General features: G+C 35.3%; 1 protein-coding gene across 5 annotated transcripts in view; it reads right to left on the minus strand.

The window, feature by feature from the left end:
* Positions 1 to 18,303, minus strand: part of PDHX (pyruvate dehydrogenase complex component X) — an 89,060-nt gene that overhangs the window by 29,208 nt on the left and 41,549 nt on the right. For all 5 annotated transcript variants that reach the window (XR_012423336.1, XR_012423335.1, XR_001484767.4 and 2 more), the window contains exons 6-8: positions 12,481 to 12,655; positions 9,011 to 9,158; positions 1,130 to 1,188 (exon numbers count right to left, since the gene is read on the minus strand). Coding sequence is in view for 2 of the 5 variants with exons in the window: in XM_045371670.2 (XP_045227605.2) it covers positions 1,130 to 1,188; positions 9,011 to 9,158; positions 12,481 to 12,655 (382 nt within the window). In the remaining 3 variants the exon portion in view is untranslated. The remainder of the gene's footprint in view (positions 1 to 1,129; positions 1,189 to 9,010; positions 9,159 to 12,480; positions 12,656 to 18,303) is intronic.

Below are 18,303 nucleotides of genomic sequence, written 5' to 3' on the forward strand. Positions count from 1 at the left end.
CTGCCTTCCTGCCACCTCCACTGGAATATCTGTTAGGCTCCTCAAATTTAACATGTCTAAAACCAAACTCTAGATTCCTCACCCCAAAGCTATACCCCTCCCAGTTTTCCCAATGTTAGTACATGGAAAACTCATTCCTCCCATCGCTTGGGCCAAAATGCTTGTTCCTTTTTTCTCACACCCCATATCCAATCCATCAGCAAATCCTGTTGGCTCTACTTCTGAAACATAACCCAAATCTCCACTTCACTCTAGCTCCATTTGCTACTACATTTGTCCAAGCCACAGTCATCTTCTAAAGCCTCCCAGGGGAGCTCATCGTCTCTTCCCTTGCCTCTCCACAGGCCGTATTCTACACAGCACCCAGGGCAGCCTCTCCTTTTCCTTTCTCAAGTGTAAGTCGATCACATTAGTTACTTGTTCAAAACCCTCCAAAGGCTTCCTTCTCACCCATAATAAAATCCCTAGTCCTCACCATGTCCAACAAGGCCTCATGTACTTGGGGGGTTCCCTTCATGCTCTCCCACTGTTATTTAAATCTTATCTCCCGCCCTTTCCACTCTAGGCACACTCCACCCTCAGCACCATATCTTGAGTTAATGCAATCCTCTATTCACAGCCTTGGTGTTTGCTGGTCCCTCTGTGTGGAACGTACTTTCACCACATACCTGTGTGGCTCACTCCCTCTGTTTTCTCAGGCCGTATCTAAATTATCACCTTGTCAGGGGGGCTTCCCTCGCTTCCCTTTTGAAAGAGCACACCTCGTTACTTTGTCCCCTTATCCTTTCTTTTTCTCCTCAGTACTTTCATCATCTGACATATAATAGTGTTTGTCTCCTCCAACTAGAATATAAGCCCCAGCGAGAGCAGAAATCATGTAAGCTTTGGTTTACTGCTATCTGTCTAATGCCTAGAATAAATGGTTTTTATTCTGCTCTACTTCGTTGTGAGCCCTTTTCATTTACAGTTTCTTCATTAGAAAAATGAGAGAGATCAAATGATAGGATATTTTAGCAAGACAATTATAAAATTTTTGTGATTTAAAAATAAGAGTTCTATTTGTCATTGTAAAAATTCCATGACATGAAACTACTTTAGAAGACAAAATCATTTGAAGTCTGCTACTTACTTTAAGGGTAACAGCTGCTGCCTTGATGATAAAATCATTTACTGATACTTTAATGTCATCTGAAAGAAAAATAAGCTTAGTAAAATTAGTATTCCTAATACAGCTTTAACATTGACCATTACAACTTCAAACTTGTAAATTATGGAATGTACTGACAAACAATGATAAAAAAATTACAGGCTTTTGTTTGCTTAGTCAATAAGGTTCCCATGATTAGAAAAACTTACGTGAGGTCCTGGATAAATAATATTAACCATTAATGTAAGTTTATTTCTGGGCTTTGGTTATCAATTTTTAAAACTGTTTAGATATCATATACAAGAACCTGAAGGACATATTACAAGCATAATCAGAAAAAAAAGAACTAACTCCTATGTCTCGAAAAAGACAAATGGTCTCTCTGTGGTGTGTGCAGTCAGGAAGTTTACAAGATGATTCAGTTTCTTCCTCGTTCTTTTCAAATGCACTTATTCTCTGTATGCTTTATAATATATTGATTATACTAGAACAGTGACACAGGTAGGTACTTTATATAAACAGTTATATATACATATATGAGAGAGTGTTCAAAAATTTCTTTTTACTAATGGGGTGTAGGTGAAAACAAATTTAACTGCTTTTTAACTTAACAAAACAGGATATAACAAAAGCCAAAGATGAAGCAATGCTGGCATAGGTCCTAGTGTGATGAATAAAATGAGGTTCTCTGTCCATACTTTCATGGTGAATGCATTTGAATCAATTTCTTTGCAGTATACGTAATGATTTTAAGATAAAGCTAGGGTCCTCCCACTTCCTACAGAGCTGATCATAACTAAAGTATTTGTTTATGTCTTTGCATTTGCCACTGCACATAACAATGTTGGAAAATGTAAACAACACTCGATTCTTTCTTGCAAGAGTTTATAGAAAAAGACTTTAAGATCAAAATCTAGTCAATGGTATGTGGCAAAAAACCTGTCCTATTACTAAAGTATCATGGAATTTTACATGAATAACAACTCATTCCAAAGGCATCCTAGAGACTTCAGAAAGGGATTAGATGAATTACCATAAATCTAAATACTGTCAAACTGTCACAGTAACTGTCAGGTGCAAAGTATCAAAGCTCCTCTAATTCAGAATTCCAGAAATATGTAAACATTTTGGCTTAAATTCCCTTTAGGAATAGAGATATAAATGGACTTACAGTGCTTAGAGGCTTTTAATGATAACCACATAGAAAAGATTTGGTCTGTACAAATTCAAATGTAACAGCTCATGAACTTACTCTGCTTACCTTTCATGGCTCTCTCAGCCTTCTCCCCACTTTATTACTTACCCACAGGTATTCACAGTGAAGACTTCTAAAACCATCTGCCAGCTAATGACCCCCAAACCTACCACCTAAGTGCACAGTCCTCATTTAAAATTCTGTATTCAGCATACTCCCACATTTAGGAACATTCTTGAGTTAAACGAAACATATTCTTTTACTGGCCTCTACCTATGTCACTATACTCTCCTGGTTTTCTTCCACTTTCTGCCCACTCACTCATTTTTATTCCTTTCCTCTCAATGTTGGCATCTCCCCAGCCTGGAAGTTCCAGTTCCATTTCCAAGGTTTTGATACCATTTATATAATGATGACTCTTCCAAATTCTACCTCTAATTCTGAGATACTGAAGCTTCAGACTTGTATATCCAACTTCTCACAAAAAATTTCTACTTGCATCTCTAACATGCATCTCAAATCTAACATGTGTAAAGTAGGTTTCTCTTTGAATTCTTTATTTTTAACTCTTTATAATGGAGATTTTCCAAACATATTGAAAGGAGATGTTGTTACATTTACTGAGTAGAAAACAGTTTGTAAGGTAATATCAAACATTCTCATTTACACATTGTCGAGACAGAAAAGCAAAGTGTGAAGCATGCATATAGAATGTTATATATTGTAACTTTATATGAGAAAGAGGAGTGAACACAATGTGGGGTGTAAAGATTTTTAAGAAAATTCCTAATTACAAGGGTGTACCAAAACCAGACCATGCAAATAACAAATTAATCCACATCTCCTCTGAAATACTGCTGTTTTCTGCCTTATTAGAGTAAGAAAACAGGAAAGTGATTTCCACATTAACCTCTATATCATGACTAAGCAAGTATGATCTGAGAACTACAGGAGTGTTTCCAGGGTTCATTTTTTAGAGATTTATCACTTTCTCTAATATAGCTTTCCATTTAGTTCCTTGAACTTTTAAAAGCTCTCAAGTTGTCTTTATATGAAATCCTGAAGATCTGTATATAAACTGAAAAACGTCCTGCTTTCACCTTGGATGTAGAAAGTTACAAAAGAAAGTTGCTCCCATCCTGACAGGGTGAAAAAAAAAGCAGGATAAGTTACAAAATCATAACTTTTCTTAAGCTCATTAGGGAGCTGAGGTTACAAAGCAAACAGGTGAACTGAATGCCAAAGAGTGATAATCCACTCAGGGGAGAGACAAACACAGGAAGTAAATACCCACTGTCAGAGTACAGGAGTGAAGAGGGCAGAGTATGGTACAACATGCACAAACAGATGCGGACTAGCAGCAGAGAAATGGAAACTAAAAAAACATTCAATTGGAAATCCAGAGGGGAAAATCCATGCTAACCAAGATAAAAAATATATATATATTGCTAAGCTTTGCAGACACAACTAGGAAAATAAATCAGTGAACTTGAAGCTAGGTAAACAAAAATTATCCAATATGAAACATAAAGAGAAAAAAGAATGAACAAAAGGAATAGAGCATTTAAGAGCTTTGGACAATTCAAAAAGTCTAACATTTAAAATTGGAGCCCCAAAGAGAAACCACATGAAACAGAAGATATCATTAAAAATAACTGGAAAATTTTCACAATTAAAGGAAGACAACAAACCATACATCTAAGAAGCTGAGAGAAACCCAAACAGAATAAATACAATAGGAAAAAAAAAAAATCTAGGCATACAATAGCCAAATTGGTAATGGAGAAAATCTTGAAAGCAACCAGATAGGGGGAAAACATCATATACAAGGGAACAAATATTAAGAATGGCAGCAGGCATTCTAAGACAGAAAATAATGAAATAGTATCTTTATTTAAAGAACTGAAACAAAAACCCTATTAACTCAAAAATCTATATCCAGCAAAAATACTTCTTAAAAATGATGAAGATACATCCATTAGGGTGACTACTATCAAAAAAACAGAAAATAACAAGTATTGGCAAAAATGTGGAGAAATTTCAACCTTTGTACACTTCATTGTTGTTTCTGGAGACAGGTCTTGCTCTGTCAGCCAGGCTAGAGTGAAGTGGTGCAATTATAGCTCACTGTAACTTCCAGCTCCTGGGCTCAAGCAATCCTCCCACCTCAGCCTCCCAAGTAGCTGGGACTACAGGCATATGCCATCTGCCTGACTAGTTTTTCAATTTTTTTGTAGAGACAGGGTCTTGTTCTGTTTCCCAGGTGGGTCTTGAACCCCTGTCCTCAAGTGATCCTCCCACCTCAGCCTCCCAAAGTGCTAGGATTACAGGGATAAGCCATCATGCCTGACCCATTGGTGCGCCCTTAGTGGGAATGCAAAATGGCACAATCACTAAGGAAAACAGTATGGTAGCTCTTTAAAAAATTAAAAATAGAATTATCATATGATCCAGTAATTCCACTTCTGGGGATATACCTAAAATATTTGAAAACAGAGACACAAAGAGATATTTGTACAGCCATGTTTGCAGCAGTATTATTCACAATAGCCAAAAAGTAAAAACAACCTAATGTATTTATCCATTAACACATGAATTAACAAAGTAGGGTATATACATAAAATGGAATATTGTTCAGCCTTAAAAGGGAAATTTTGATACGTTTTGCAACATGCACGAACCCTGAAGACATAATGCCAAGTGGAATAAGCCAGTCATAAAAGGACAAGTACCATATGATCCCACTAATATGATGTACTTAGAATCATCAAATTTATAGGAACAGAAAGAAGAATGGTGGTTTGTCAGGAGTGGTGGGAAAGAGGAATGAAGAGTATACAGAGTTTCCATTTTGCAGGATGAAAAATGTTCTGTAGATGAATGGTGGTAATGGTTGCAAACAATGTAAATGTACTTAATGTCAATGAACTAACTGTACACCGAAAATGGAAGACTCATGTTATATATCCAACTACAATTTAAAAAATTGTTTTAAAAAGGAAAAATGTGAAAGACAAAACAGACTTTTTCGGACAAAAACAGAAAATTTATTGTCAGTCAATCTGTACTATAAAAAGCATTAAAGGAAGTTCTTCAGGTAGAAGAAGTATAATAGCAGACAGCACTTTAATTCTATACAAAGAAATGAAAAAAGGTACAGATAAATATAAAAGACACTTTTCCCCTCATTTTAAAACTCCAAAATAGTTGATTTGCTAAAGCAAAAAAAACATTAAACATGTATTCTGGGGCTTATATCATATAGAAGTAAAACATGACAACAGCAGTACAAAATATGAGAGGGAGGAAATGCAAGTATATAGTTATGAGGTTCTTATATTAAACATGGAGTGGGGTGTAATCAGGCTGTGATAAATTAAAGAATTATATTGTAAACCCTAAGAAAACCACTGCAAAGACAGATAAGAAGAGAAAAAAGGAGATAAAATGAAGAAATACAATGGAATGATAACAAAGTAAGTAACCAAAAAGATAAGGAAAGAATAAAAGAGGTGGGACAAAGAGAACACAAAGAAAGAACAAAATGGTAGATTTAAATCCAACTATCCCATTAAATGTGAGTGGTCTAAACATCTTAAGAGACTAAAGAATTGGATAAAATAGCAAGAACCAACTACATGCTGCCTTCAAGAAACCTATTTAAATAAACATATTTACATTTAAAAAGTAAAAAGATGCAAAAAGATATACTATAGAAACACAAGTCAAAGAAATCTGTAATGGCTACAGATGTGATAAAGAAGGCTTGAGGATAAGGAATATTACAAGGAATAGATAAGGACATAACATGACTGGTCTGTTCAAGAAAACATAAAATTTCTAACTGTGTATGTGGCTAATAATAGATCTTCAGGATACATGAAGCAAAAACTGACAGAGCTGAAAGGAGAAACTACAAATAAACAATTATAATGAGAAATATCAACACTCCTCTCAAAAGACATAAACAACACTATTAACCAGCTTGGCCTGACATTTACAGAACATTCCCTTGTAAAAATAAAAAAATTCTTTTCAAGAACACATACCAAGATAGACCATACTATAAATACAAAATAAATATCAACAAATTTAAGAAAATTGAAATCATATAAAGTGTGTTCTCTAAACACAATGGAGTTAAGCTAGAAATCATAAAAGAAAGAGAAATGAATAGTTCTCAAATAATTTGAAATTAAGTGCACAATTATAAATAACTCATTGATCAAAGAAATCACAAAAGAAATAAATGAGAAAACATTTTTAATTGAATAAAAGGAAAAATAATGCCAGGCGTGGTGTCTCATGCCTGTAATTTCAGCACTAAGGGAGGCCGAAGTAGGTGAATCACTTGAGGCCAGGAGTTTGAGACCAGCTTGGCCAACATGCTGAAACCCTGTCTCTAGTAAAAATACAAAAAATTAGCCAGGCATGGTGGTTTGTGCCTGTAATCGTAGCTACTCAAGGCACTGAGGTGAGAGAATCACCACAGGAGGCGGTGGTTGAAGTGAAGCGAGATCGCACCACTGCACTCCAGCCGGGGTGACAGAGCAAGAACCTGTCTCAAAAGAAAAAAAGAAAAAAAAAATCAACATCTGTGGGATACAGCTAAAGTAGTGCTTAAAGATAATTCAAGAGTATTATATGCTTATATTAAAAAATAAAGGTCTCAAATATATGATCCAAGTTTTCACCTTAAAAAACTAGAAATAAAATAGCAAAGTAAACTGAAAGCAAAGAGAAAAAAAAATACAGAAATCAATGAGATCAATATCACAGAAATACTAGATAAGTTAATAAAACCAAATGCTGGTTCTTTGAAGATATCGAGATCAATAGAACTGATAACCCTTTAGCCAGAGTGATCTAGAGAGTAAAACACACAAATTACTAATATCAAAAACAGAAACATTACTTCAGATAAAATGACAGTATAATAAGGTAATGTGGTGAATAACTTTATGCCAATAAACCTGGTGACTTAGATGACACAAATTTCTTGAAAGACACAAACTACCAGAATTCATTCAAGAAAACAAAAGCTGCATCCATTTTTAAAATAAAATTCATAATTAAAAATCTTTCCAAAAAGAAACTCATTAGTGAATGCTACTAAACAATTAAAAAAGAAATAATACCAATTGTACCCAAACTCTTCCAGAAAATAAAGGAGCAGGAAATGTTTTCCAACCCATTCCACTAGATAAGATAACAAATCCGAAAAAATGTCTCCAGAAAAGAAAACTACAGGTCGGCATTTCTCATGGGCATAGGTGTAAAGATTCTAAACAAAATTTTAGAATACAGAATCAAACAATATATGAGAAGGTTAATGATTAAGTGGGCTTTATTTGAGGAATACAAAGTTGATTCAACACTTGAAAATCAACCAATGTAATTCACTTTATTAACAGACAGAAAAAGGAAAAGTTATCTGAAAAGATGCACAAAAAGTATTTGACAAAATTCAACATCTACTCATGTTTAAAACTCTCTGCAAGCTAGGAATGGACATTCTTTCAACCTGAAAATAATGTTCTACAAAAAACCTATAGCTAACATAAAAGACTGAATGCTTTTCCCCCAAGATCAAGAACAAGGCAAAAATATCTGCTTTTACCATCTATATTCATTATACCAGAGGTTCTAGTCAGTGCAATAAGACAAGAAAATAATACGAAGGCCATATAGGTCAAAAATGAAGAAATAAAACTATCAGTTCATGCTAAAAAATCTGTATGTCTCTCAGCAAACTTATAATTGATTTTTGTAAGAAATATTACAAATTTAATAATCTGTAAATGCACTCTGAACAAGAAATATAAAATCAAAATTTGCATACAGAAGAATATCTAAGATATTTATAATCTAAAACATCCTTAAAAGTTTTGGATTTTAAACTTAATGAAATGTTAAGGACTGCTTTGTTTAAATACCATACCAAAGAACATTCAAAATAAAAAATAACCATTTGGTCTACACAAATCATTCATGTGTTCTTACCAAAAAATTGACCTATGTAAATGCTAAAGCACACCAAAACATTAAGACCACTTTTGCTTTTAAAATAACCAACCAAATTACAGTACTTTAGATTTCAATATCCCTTATCCAAAATACTTGGAACCAGAAGTGTTTCAGATTTCAAAATTTTTCAGATTTTGTAATACTACATTTACTGTTTGGGCATCTTTAGTCCAAAAATCCCCAAATCTGAAAAGCTACAATGAGGACTTCCTTTGAGCTTCATGTTGGCACTCAAAAAGTTTCACATGTTGGAGCACTTTGAATTTTTGGTTTTGTGATGCTCAACCTGTATTTTTAAAGCTCAGTATGTAACAGAGAATTGAACACAATAACTGCCTGCTAAATGAATGTTAACTAAATGTACATTATTCAAATATGACAAAGGGGAAATAAAAGCAAAGTAGAACAGAAACCTTTATTCTGCATAAAGGCATCTGTGGTTTATTTAATACTGTGGAACCAATTCACTTTTTCAAGGAAAACATTACTAATTTTTTTTTCTCTAGCACAAATATACCCATAGTAGAGTGCAAGTACATTACGAAATTGAAATTAAAAGCTACGTTGTGTAATTTTATAAAGGATTTCATGACAGTTAAGTTAGCATGTGTTTTGTATTAAGTAAATTCAATTTTACTAACCTTTGACGAGATCTTGCCTAACTTTTAAAACAGCTCCAAGGTCACAGTCAGCAGTAGCATATGCATGAGGTACAGTACTTTTAGATTCAGTTAATCTCTTGGCAATAACTCTTCGAATATTGCTGGCAGGGATTTCAGTGAATGTGCCCTACAAAAAGATAGCAACCTGTCCATTAAACCACAAGTGGAATAGAAAAATAAAACAAAAAACAAGCAACTTTATAAATGAAATTCATTCTTGATGACCTAACTTACTAATTAAAGATTAATACAAGAAAAGCACTATTAAAATTCTTAGTATAAGGGAAGAATATGAAAAAATCTGGGATATTTTGGTTTTATAGTATGTAACTACAGAAAAAAGTAATAAAATTCATGTTTCAATTGTGAATGGGATATCTTATGTTACTATGTTTAAGATGATAAAAAAGAAACCTACCAAATAATTCCTCCATAGGTGTGTTTGTGTGTGTATACATACATACACACACACCATATACACACAAGGAGCAATATATGTATGTGTACATACATACACAGAGAGAGAGGGAGGAGTGAGAAGAGAGACACAGACATAAGCCATCTGTAAGCAGCTTTTGTTACAAATATCACTTAATAAAACTGAAATGGGCTGGGCACGGTGGCTCATGCCTGTAATCTCAGGATTACTTTGGGAGGCTGAGGTGGGCGGATCACGAGGTCAAGAGTTCAAGACCAGCTTGGCCAACATGGTGAAACCCCATCTCTACTAAGAAACAAAAATTAGCTAGGTGTGGTGGCGCATGCCTGTAATACTAGCTACTCAGGAGGCTGAGGCAGGAGAATCACTTGAACTGGGGAGGCAGAGGTTGCACTGAGCCAAGATTGCGCCACTGCACTCCAGCCTGGGCGACAGAGCAAGACTGTCTTAGGGAAAACAAACAAACAAACAAACAAACAAACAAAAAAACCCTGAAATAAAACAGCCAATAAATCAACAAACTATTAATATATAGTTGCCCTTTGACTTTTGATGGGGTGACACTCTGATGAACCCATTGTAAGTTGAAAATATCATAAGTCAAAGTGTATTTAATACACATAACCTACTGAACATCACAGCTTAGCCTTAGCCTAGCCTACCATAAATGTGCTCAGAACACTTACATTAGCCTACAGTTGGGCAAAATTATCTGGCTACACACTACATTGCAAAGTAGCGGTCGTTTGCGCTGATGATCACACGGCTAACTGGGAGCTGTGGCGGGCCACTGCTGCCCAGCATTGCAAGGAAATACTGCACTGCTTTCTACTTGAATGTATGTCACTTTTACACCATCATAAAGTCAAAAAATTGTTAGTCGAACCATCTTTTCAAGCACACATGGAACATCCACCAAGACAGGCCATATTATAAACATAAAATAAATCTCAATAAATTTGAGAAGATTATTCTAAAAATGAAGTGTGTCTCAAAGTGCATTCTCTAAACACAGTGGAGTTAAACTAGAAATCATGAAAGGTAACTGAAGCGTCTTCAAATATTTTGAAATTAAATTCACACTTATAAACAACTCATGGATCAAAGAAATCACAAGGGACATTAGAAGCTCAGAGACCTTCTATACAGGCAATTCCATTATTTCTATTTGGATTTGTAATTTTTAAAAATAACATGAGGATCTTATTTCTTAGAGATTCATAATAGAAAGTATGAACGAGATAATAAAATATCCCTGTAACTTCTCTGCAGTTTTTTCATTCTGTTCCTTGGACCGCTCAAAAAAGCATGATAGGCTTTAAATTGTATCTAATTCCTTTCTCGTCCTTCACTCTATTTTGGAATTTCATTACAATCACTTCAAGATAATACAAAGCAAATGAAAGTGCGGCTGATTTTATTTTTACAAATATCATTAAGAAATTAAACACTTTATGTTAGCAAAGTACTTGGTCAAGTAGAATAAATGCTCTCTACACACTATAAGAATTCGAAAGTAAGGTTTACCTTCCTAACTTGAATAACTTTTTTTTTTTCTTTTTTGAGATAGGGTCTTCCTTTATTACCCAGGCTGGAGTGCGGTGGCATGAACACAGCTCACTACAGCCTCAACCTCCCAGTCTCAAGTGATTCCCCAACCTCTGCTGCCTGAGTAGCTGGGACTACAGGCACACACTACCACATCCAGCGGATTTTTAAATATTTTTGTAAAGATGAGGTCTCACTATGTTGCCCAGGCTGGTCTTTGAATGCCTGGGTGCAGGCAATCCTCCCACCTCAGACTCTCAAAGTGCTAGGATTACAGGTGTAAGGTAACACACCCAGCCTTGAATAATCTACTTTTTAAAGATATATGATCGAACTATACATATTTTATAGTCAATATATGTTATATAGTCGAAGAGTGGACTATACACTCAATATACACAGTGTCTTGTCCAACTGCATGTCCTTAAAGACTAGGTTATTAAAGTATGCAGTATATTAATCATTAATGGATATTTGAAAATCTGTTTCCCATGAAAGTTGTACTGTTTTCAACTCTTTTAAAGTATCATATAGTATATAGTTCTCCACTAGGAGTACAGATTTATCTATTTATTTTTTTAAGTGCCCATTCAATTTTAAATAAACTTGGTTATCCTACACTTCTTCTGATAGGAAGTAAATAACCTGAATAGGAAAGGCACAGAGAGACAAAATGGAGGAATTTGAAAACAAAAAGGGGCTGTTATGCTGCATGCACCTGAGAAGGAAAGAATGACGACCTATATAGTTCTTTATAGGGAGATTATCAATTCCCTAGTTAAAAAGTAGAACACATCCACAAAAGGGAGCTAGTGTCAGCCACTAATTATTAGTATCACACTTAAGAAAAGACATGAAACATGAGATTGTAGGGAATATATGTTACTGAAGTTGTGGAACCTATGGTAACTTTAAATTGAATTATAGTTCTAACGTTTATTTGGAAGTTAACGTACAAACAAATTTTGGTTTCTGATAGGAAATCTGTAAAACAAAGCATTTGGACTGTTTTTTATTTATCACTGAGTTACTATTGAAACAGATTAGTAAAACTAATCTGTTTTAAATCTATTCTTAAAACACAGAGTAATTGTTCTTATTTTCTCTCTCACTTAAATCTGAAAAATAAAAATCCAGGTCAGGCATGGTGGCTCACGCCTGTAATCCTAGCACTTTGGGAGGCCAAGGCGGGTGGATCACCTGAAGTCAGGAGTTTGAGATCAGCCTGGCCAATATGGTGAAACCCCATCTCTACTAAAAATACAAAAATTAGATGGGCGTCTGGTATGCGCCTATAATCCCAGCTACTCAGGAAGCTGAGGCAGGAGAATTACTTGAACCTGGGAGGCGGAGGCTGCAGTGAGTTGAGATCACGCCACTACACTCCAGCCTGGGTGACAGTGCAAGACTCGGTCTCAGAAAAAAAAAAAAAAGAAATAAAAATGCACTTAGAGAACATTACCACTGCACTGGGTTGTCCAGGAGTTGATACTGGTGGGATCATAGGCCGGGGATAAGATGGCCCAGCTGTGGCCTGTAGGGGCGAAGGTGCTGTGGGAGTGGCTGCAGGGGCTGGAGTTGGTCTAGACTCGGTAATCTTGCCCGTCTGTTTCAACTGGACAAGTCTGAGAGCATCCCTGGAAATAAGAGCAAAGGAGATAACCATAACTAGCAATAAGGAATATAACAGAACTTTCAGAAAACGTAGATGAGACGTGGAGAAAAGATACACAAATATACAGATGTCAAGGTTATAATTAAAAACCAATTACTTGAGCTAGAAAATTAAATCCTGTCTCTTACCTGGTCTGCTGACGATTATTTGTCATGTTTTAATATTTGCATATTTTCAAAAACCAAACAATAACTAAAATTTTATTAAAATTGGGCATAAGTATTGATTTTTAAAAAGGAAATTAGTCTTTTTTCTGTACAGTGGATGTTATTTGGTAGATCAACAATTAATTAAACCATATTCTCATCCTTCATACTCATGAAATAATATTCACATGGCATTCAAAAAGTGTCGTTTATTGTAAATATGGCTTTCACCAGGATACTTCCTACATCATTGTTCACTTATTGTTTATTCATTGTTTATTATAGTGCAAATCAGCTTATTTATGACCAGGAAATCAAATCATTTTAAATTTTGCTCAATATGCCATCAGTACAACCTAATATAACAAATCTAACCCATGATATATTTTAGAATGAAAAATAACTAGTTACAGACTTGCCTTTGTATTACTCTGTAAAACAAAGGTATTTTTGTCTTGTAAGAAGATATAATTAGATTACTAAATATGCTAAGCCCTCAACTCACTATGCTAAGTTACAGTGGTATTAGGCAATATATTTTCTTAAAATAATTTTTGGGACATTTTAATATCCAGTAAGTATTTAGGAAAGTATTTTTTCCAATTTAAGAAAAAAAAATTGTTTTATATAACCTAAAAAAAATTCAGGGTGACACAAAATCTAAAGAAAAATTATTTCTCAAGCAGTTAATATTTTGGTATTATTTTTCAAAAAAACTGATGAAAGATTAAAACCTAGAACCTGTTGAGCATATTTGAGAAGACCCTTTTACTTGTGGCAACATGGTAGGAAGAATTCTGAGATGGCCCCAATATTCCTGCCCCGGGTGTACACACCCCATATAATCCCTCTTGACGGTATCTGGCCTGTGAATACGATGGATGTCACTTCCATGATTAGGCCCTATTATGTGACAAAATTGGTGGCATTTTATAGATATATGAGGCTCCAAATCAGTTGCATTTGAGTTAATCAAAAGGCAAACTACCCTGGAGAGGGCAAATACATCAGGTAATCTCTTAAAAGAAATTAGGCCTTCCTGGAAGAAGAGACTTGAAGTAAAGAGATTCAACTGCTGGCCTGAGAGAAGCAAACATGCATGTTGCGAACTGCCTGTGGAGACCACACATGGCAAGGCCCTGCACATGGCCTCTGGGAGCTGTCACGGGTTCTTGGCTGAGAGCTAGAAAGAAAACAAGGGCCACAGTCCTACAGTCCCAAAGAAATACATTCTGTCAACAACCGCATGAGCTTGGAAGAGGACCCCAAGCTTCACATGAGTCCCCAGCCTTGGCCAACACTTTGATTTCAGCCTTATGAGACCATGAGTTCAGAACCTGGCCGTGCTATGCCAGGACTTCTAACCTATTGAACTGTTAGAAAACAAATAGGTATTATTTTAAGCTGGTAAGTTTATTGTAACTTGTTATGCAATAATAGAACACCAACACAAGTAGGAACACTCTAACTGAGGTGCAAAAATCTGTATGGTTAATGCCTGATTACATCTATTTAAAAAAAAGGCTGCTGACACTAAATTGACACATTTTTAGCATAACTATTACTTATTAGCATATTTAGTAATATGTAATATTTAGTTAACATAACTATTACTTGCTACTTTATTTTTTAAAAAGCAGTTTAGTTTTGTCTCTGTAGTAATTAAGGTTCTTGGGTAGGTTAATCATAAAGAAGCAGGAAGAAAATTCATTCTGGCCACTGGCTCACAAAAACTTTTATTGCTGATTTTATTTTTTATTTTTTTATTTTTTAAAGAGTCTCACTCAGTCACCCAGGTTGGAGTGCAGTGGCACAATCTCAGCTCACTGCAACCACCACCTCCCGGGTTCAAGAGATTCTCATGCCTCAGCCTCCGTAGTAGCTGGGAATACAGGTGTGCACCACCACGCCTGGCTAAGCTTTATAGTTTTAGTAGAGATGGGGTTTTATCATGTTGGCCAGACTGGTCTCAAACTCCTGGACTCAAGTGATTCGCTACCCTTGGCCTCCCAAAATGCTGGGATTACAGGTGTGAGCCACTGCACCTGGCCTTTTTATTACCTATTTTATACTTTACATACCTATGAAGTATAAATCTTAATTATTCTTTAGTAACAGCCAACGATTTAGTTTTCTGTAAGGCAGAAAATGGTTTTAATGATTTCTGCACATTAAATAATCAGACTAAACTTGGAGCGTTAGGTAGACATTAAAAGCTACAAAAATCAGGAGAAAAACAAATCTGCAGATAGGCAGAGGATGCTCTGGAAGTTAACTCAGGTAGAACCTTCTCTACTGGTTTCTGAGAGAACAATTCATTTGGGTGTGACATGAATTCATTTTGAAAAGAAATACCACTAAAACATACTAGGCACTTGCCTGTCATACTTACCTAATTTTTGATGCTGTGTGATAAATACAAATATTACTACAACTATGATTTAAGACACAGATGTACCAAAGACATTGGGGCTGCAGGCAAAGAACCTAAACGTCTTCTGCTTCTAATTGTGGCCCTGACACTGCTTTCTTAAAATAGTCACATATACAAGCAGAGTCAAGTCTACACGCTTTGGTACAACATATGTATTCTGAGCAATGCTTGTTTTAAGGCAAAATTAAAATAGTAGCCCTGATACCCAAGATTTTTTTCACAAATACAGTGGGCTGGAGGCATCTGGAACTGATTTTTCTACTCGCACTTTTAGTAGACATGGTATGGAGGATGTCCTCACCATGTCAAGAATGTGTGCTGGCCGGGCACGGTGGCTCACGTCCGCATTCCCAGCACTTTGAGAGGCTGAGGCGGGAGGATTACCTGAGGCCAAGAGCTTGAGACCAGTCTGGGCAACCTAGTGAGAAACTGTCTCTACAAAATTTTTTTAAAAATTTAGCCAGGCATGGTGGCACACCTGTAGTCCCAACTATTTGAGAGGCTGAGGTGATAGGACCACTACAGCCTAGGAGTTCAAGGCTGCAGTGAGCTATGAACAACACCATGGCACCCCAATCTGGGTGACAGAGTGAGAGCCTATCTCTCTCTTAAAAAAATAAAAATAAAAAATAAAAAAGTGTGCTAAGATATTTTGGGGAGAGCTATGCCAAGGCCTGCAATTTTTCAACCGTATCAGAAGATGACATTAGGCTAAAATTTTTCCAAAGCTCACCTTAATGATAAACTTAAAATGCAGGCATTTTTAGTAGTATAGAAAAGCAAAAATCCTCAATAATGTATGCTTTCAGGATTCATTTTTCTCATAAAATCTTTTGTACTAGTTCTTATTTTGAAGACCAGAAGTTGATGCCTTTCTTGTGGAGAGTTAAGGAATAAGGGCAGGGAAGAGAAAAGGGTAACAGGGTAGAAAAGATGGCAATAATAATAAAAGCCTAACTCTTTAATACTGCTTCCTTATGGTATTCGGGAGATAATATCACCTTGTTCTTAAGAAACGTTTCATTAATATTATAACTTTCAACTCAGGTTTAAAAAAAAAGATATTTGTGCACCATACATGTATTAAGCACACATGGAAAGAAAAGGAAGGAAGAAACCTTTACTTCTTTATTCTACTGCTCTCACACTACTGAACTGCCCTCCAAAAGGTTACCACATCACCAAATTTAAGAGTCTTTTCTTAGATCCTACCATCCTTGACTTTTCCCACATTTCCCAGGTATCCTCCAACTCAAGGATTTTAACCTCTAAATAGTTTCCCTATTTATGAACTCAATTACAACTATTGCTTTATTATCTACCAAATCTATCCCTCTAATCCCAAACTGTCTCCTGAGATACATCTTCATCTCACTGATCCTGATACCTACATGGCTTCTAAGTCCTGAAAGTAAGCTTCAAACATTACTAACTCCACCAAAACAAATGCTTCCCAAATCCTTTATTTCTATTTCTGGAGACAAAACTATCATCACCTAGACTAGATCCAAATTCATTCCTTTATTTGTTGCTACTCTGGCCTACACTCCACATTTAATCTGTGAAGGTTTCTGGACTTTATCCTTACAATGTTGTCTGTATCAGGAATCTCCCTTTTAGATCTTCTAACCACATTCAAGTATTCATTATCTCTTACCTGGATTACTTTAGGAGCCTATTAATTTATCTCCTTAACTCATCTTTTTCTGCTCCAGTTTATCTTACACAAATTTGCAGAACTGATCCCCCTAAGATGCAACAATTATTATTTTACATTTCACCAAATCCTCAAAGACTAATGAATTAAATACAGACTCTTCTTCCTAATCCTCAGAATTATGAGCAAGGCAAGTCTACTTTGTCATAAAAATAGTTGCTTTCTCCCATTTTTACAGAGAGTGCTACTAAGGCACAGACTGGTAGAGATTAACAAGATTAAGATACCAAGAGCAGACACAAATCGGGATTGGTGTGGGGAAGAAACTGGGATTAACTGGCAACCAAGGTTCTTAATTTTAATTTTTTACAGCTAAGTGTAACTTTTAAGTCCTTTAAAAATCCCACGGTCTGGGATGTTGCCCTTCAGTGAGCTCTCAGGACAGCTGATTTCCAACTCATGCAGTGTGGCATGAACTTCACAGTATGTGTGTGATAGAACCACATACTCACATTCAGTTAACAAATCAGTAAGAGTGCAATATAGATAAATGAGGATATCTAAGAATTAAAGCTACATACTGCTTTCAATAAACACCCAACAGTAAGCCAATGCTTTCATGCAGAGTAAAATAACCCAGTGGAAAAAAGAAGAAGTTGCCTGGCCCAACACTGCCACTTATAATTTAATAACCATTGCTCTCTCTTGACTTACAAAAATTCTGGCCAATATTATTTATTATTTTCTATCAATATTAGATAAACATGGAATGAGTACATTGCTTTAAAACATAAACTCAATTTGAAACATTTACTCTTACTGCCAATAGAAATGTAGCACATAACACTACTGAAATTTTACATTAGTTCATAAGCCTATTTGATTAATCTTTGTCTACCCTACTAGACTAAGTTTCAACAGAAAAGGGGCCATCTGTTTTGAAAGACACAAACATTTAAACTAATGCAAAGACACACCAGTGTTGCGGAATAGAAAGACCCATCATCATAAAGATGTCTGTTCTCACAAACTTTATTTAAAATGTGATACAATCCCATAAAAATACCCCTCACTCCTACCCATGGAGCTAGATGAACTGCTTAAAATTCATTTGGAAGAATAATAAAATAAGAATGAACTAAGAAAACTGATTAATTAAAAAAAAAAAAGAGCAAGGCTATTGCTATCAGAGGTAAAGCATACAGTAAAACATTTCTAATTAAAAATGTGGTACTAAAAAAGTATGGTACTAACTCGTGAACAGATGGATCAATGAAATAGAAAAGAAAATCTAAAAAGAGACCAAACTGTATATGGAAATTGCTTTATAACAGTACAAGTGAATAAAATTCAAATGGATAATGAAAATAATT

The sequence above is a fragment of the Macaca fascicularis genome, chromosome 14, assembly GCF_037993035.2.
Source record: "Macaca fascicularis isolate 582-1 chromosome 14, T2T-MFA8v1.1".
NCBI classification, from domain to species: domain Eukaryota; kingdom Metazoa; phylum Chordata; class Mammalia; order Primates; family Cercopithecidae; genus Macaca; species Macaca fascicularis.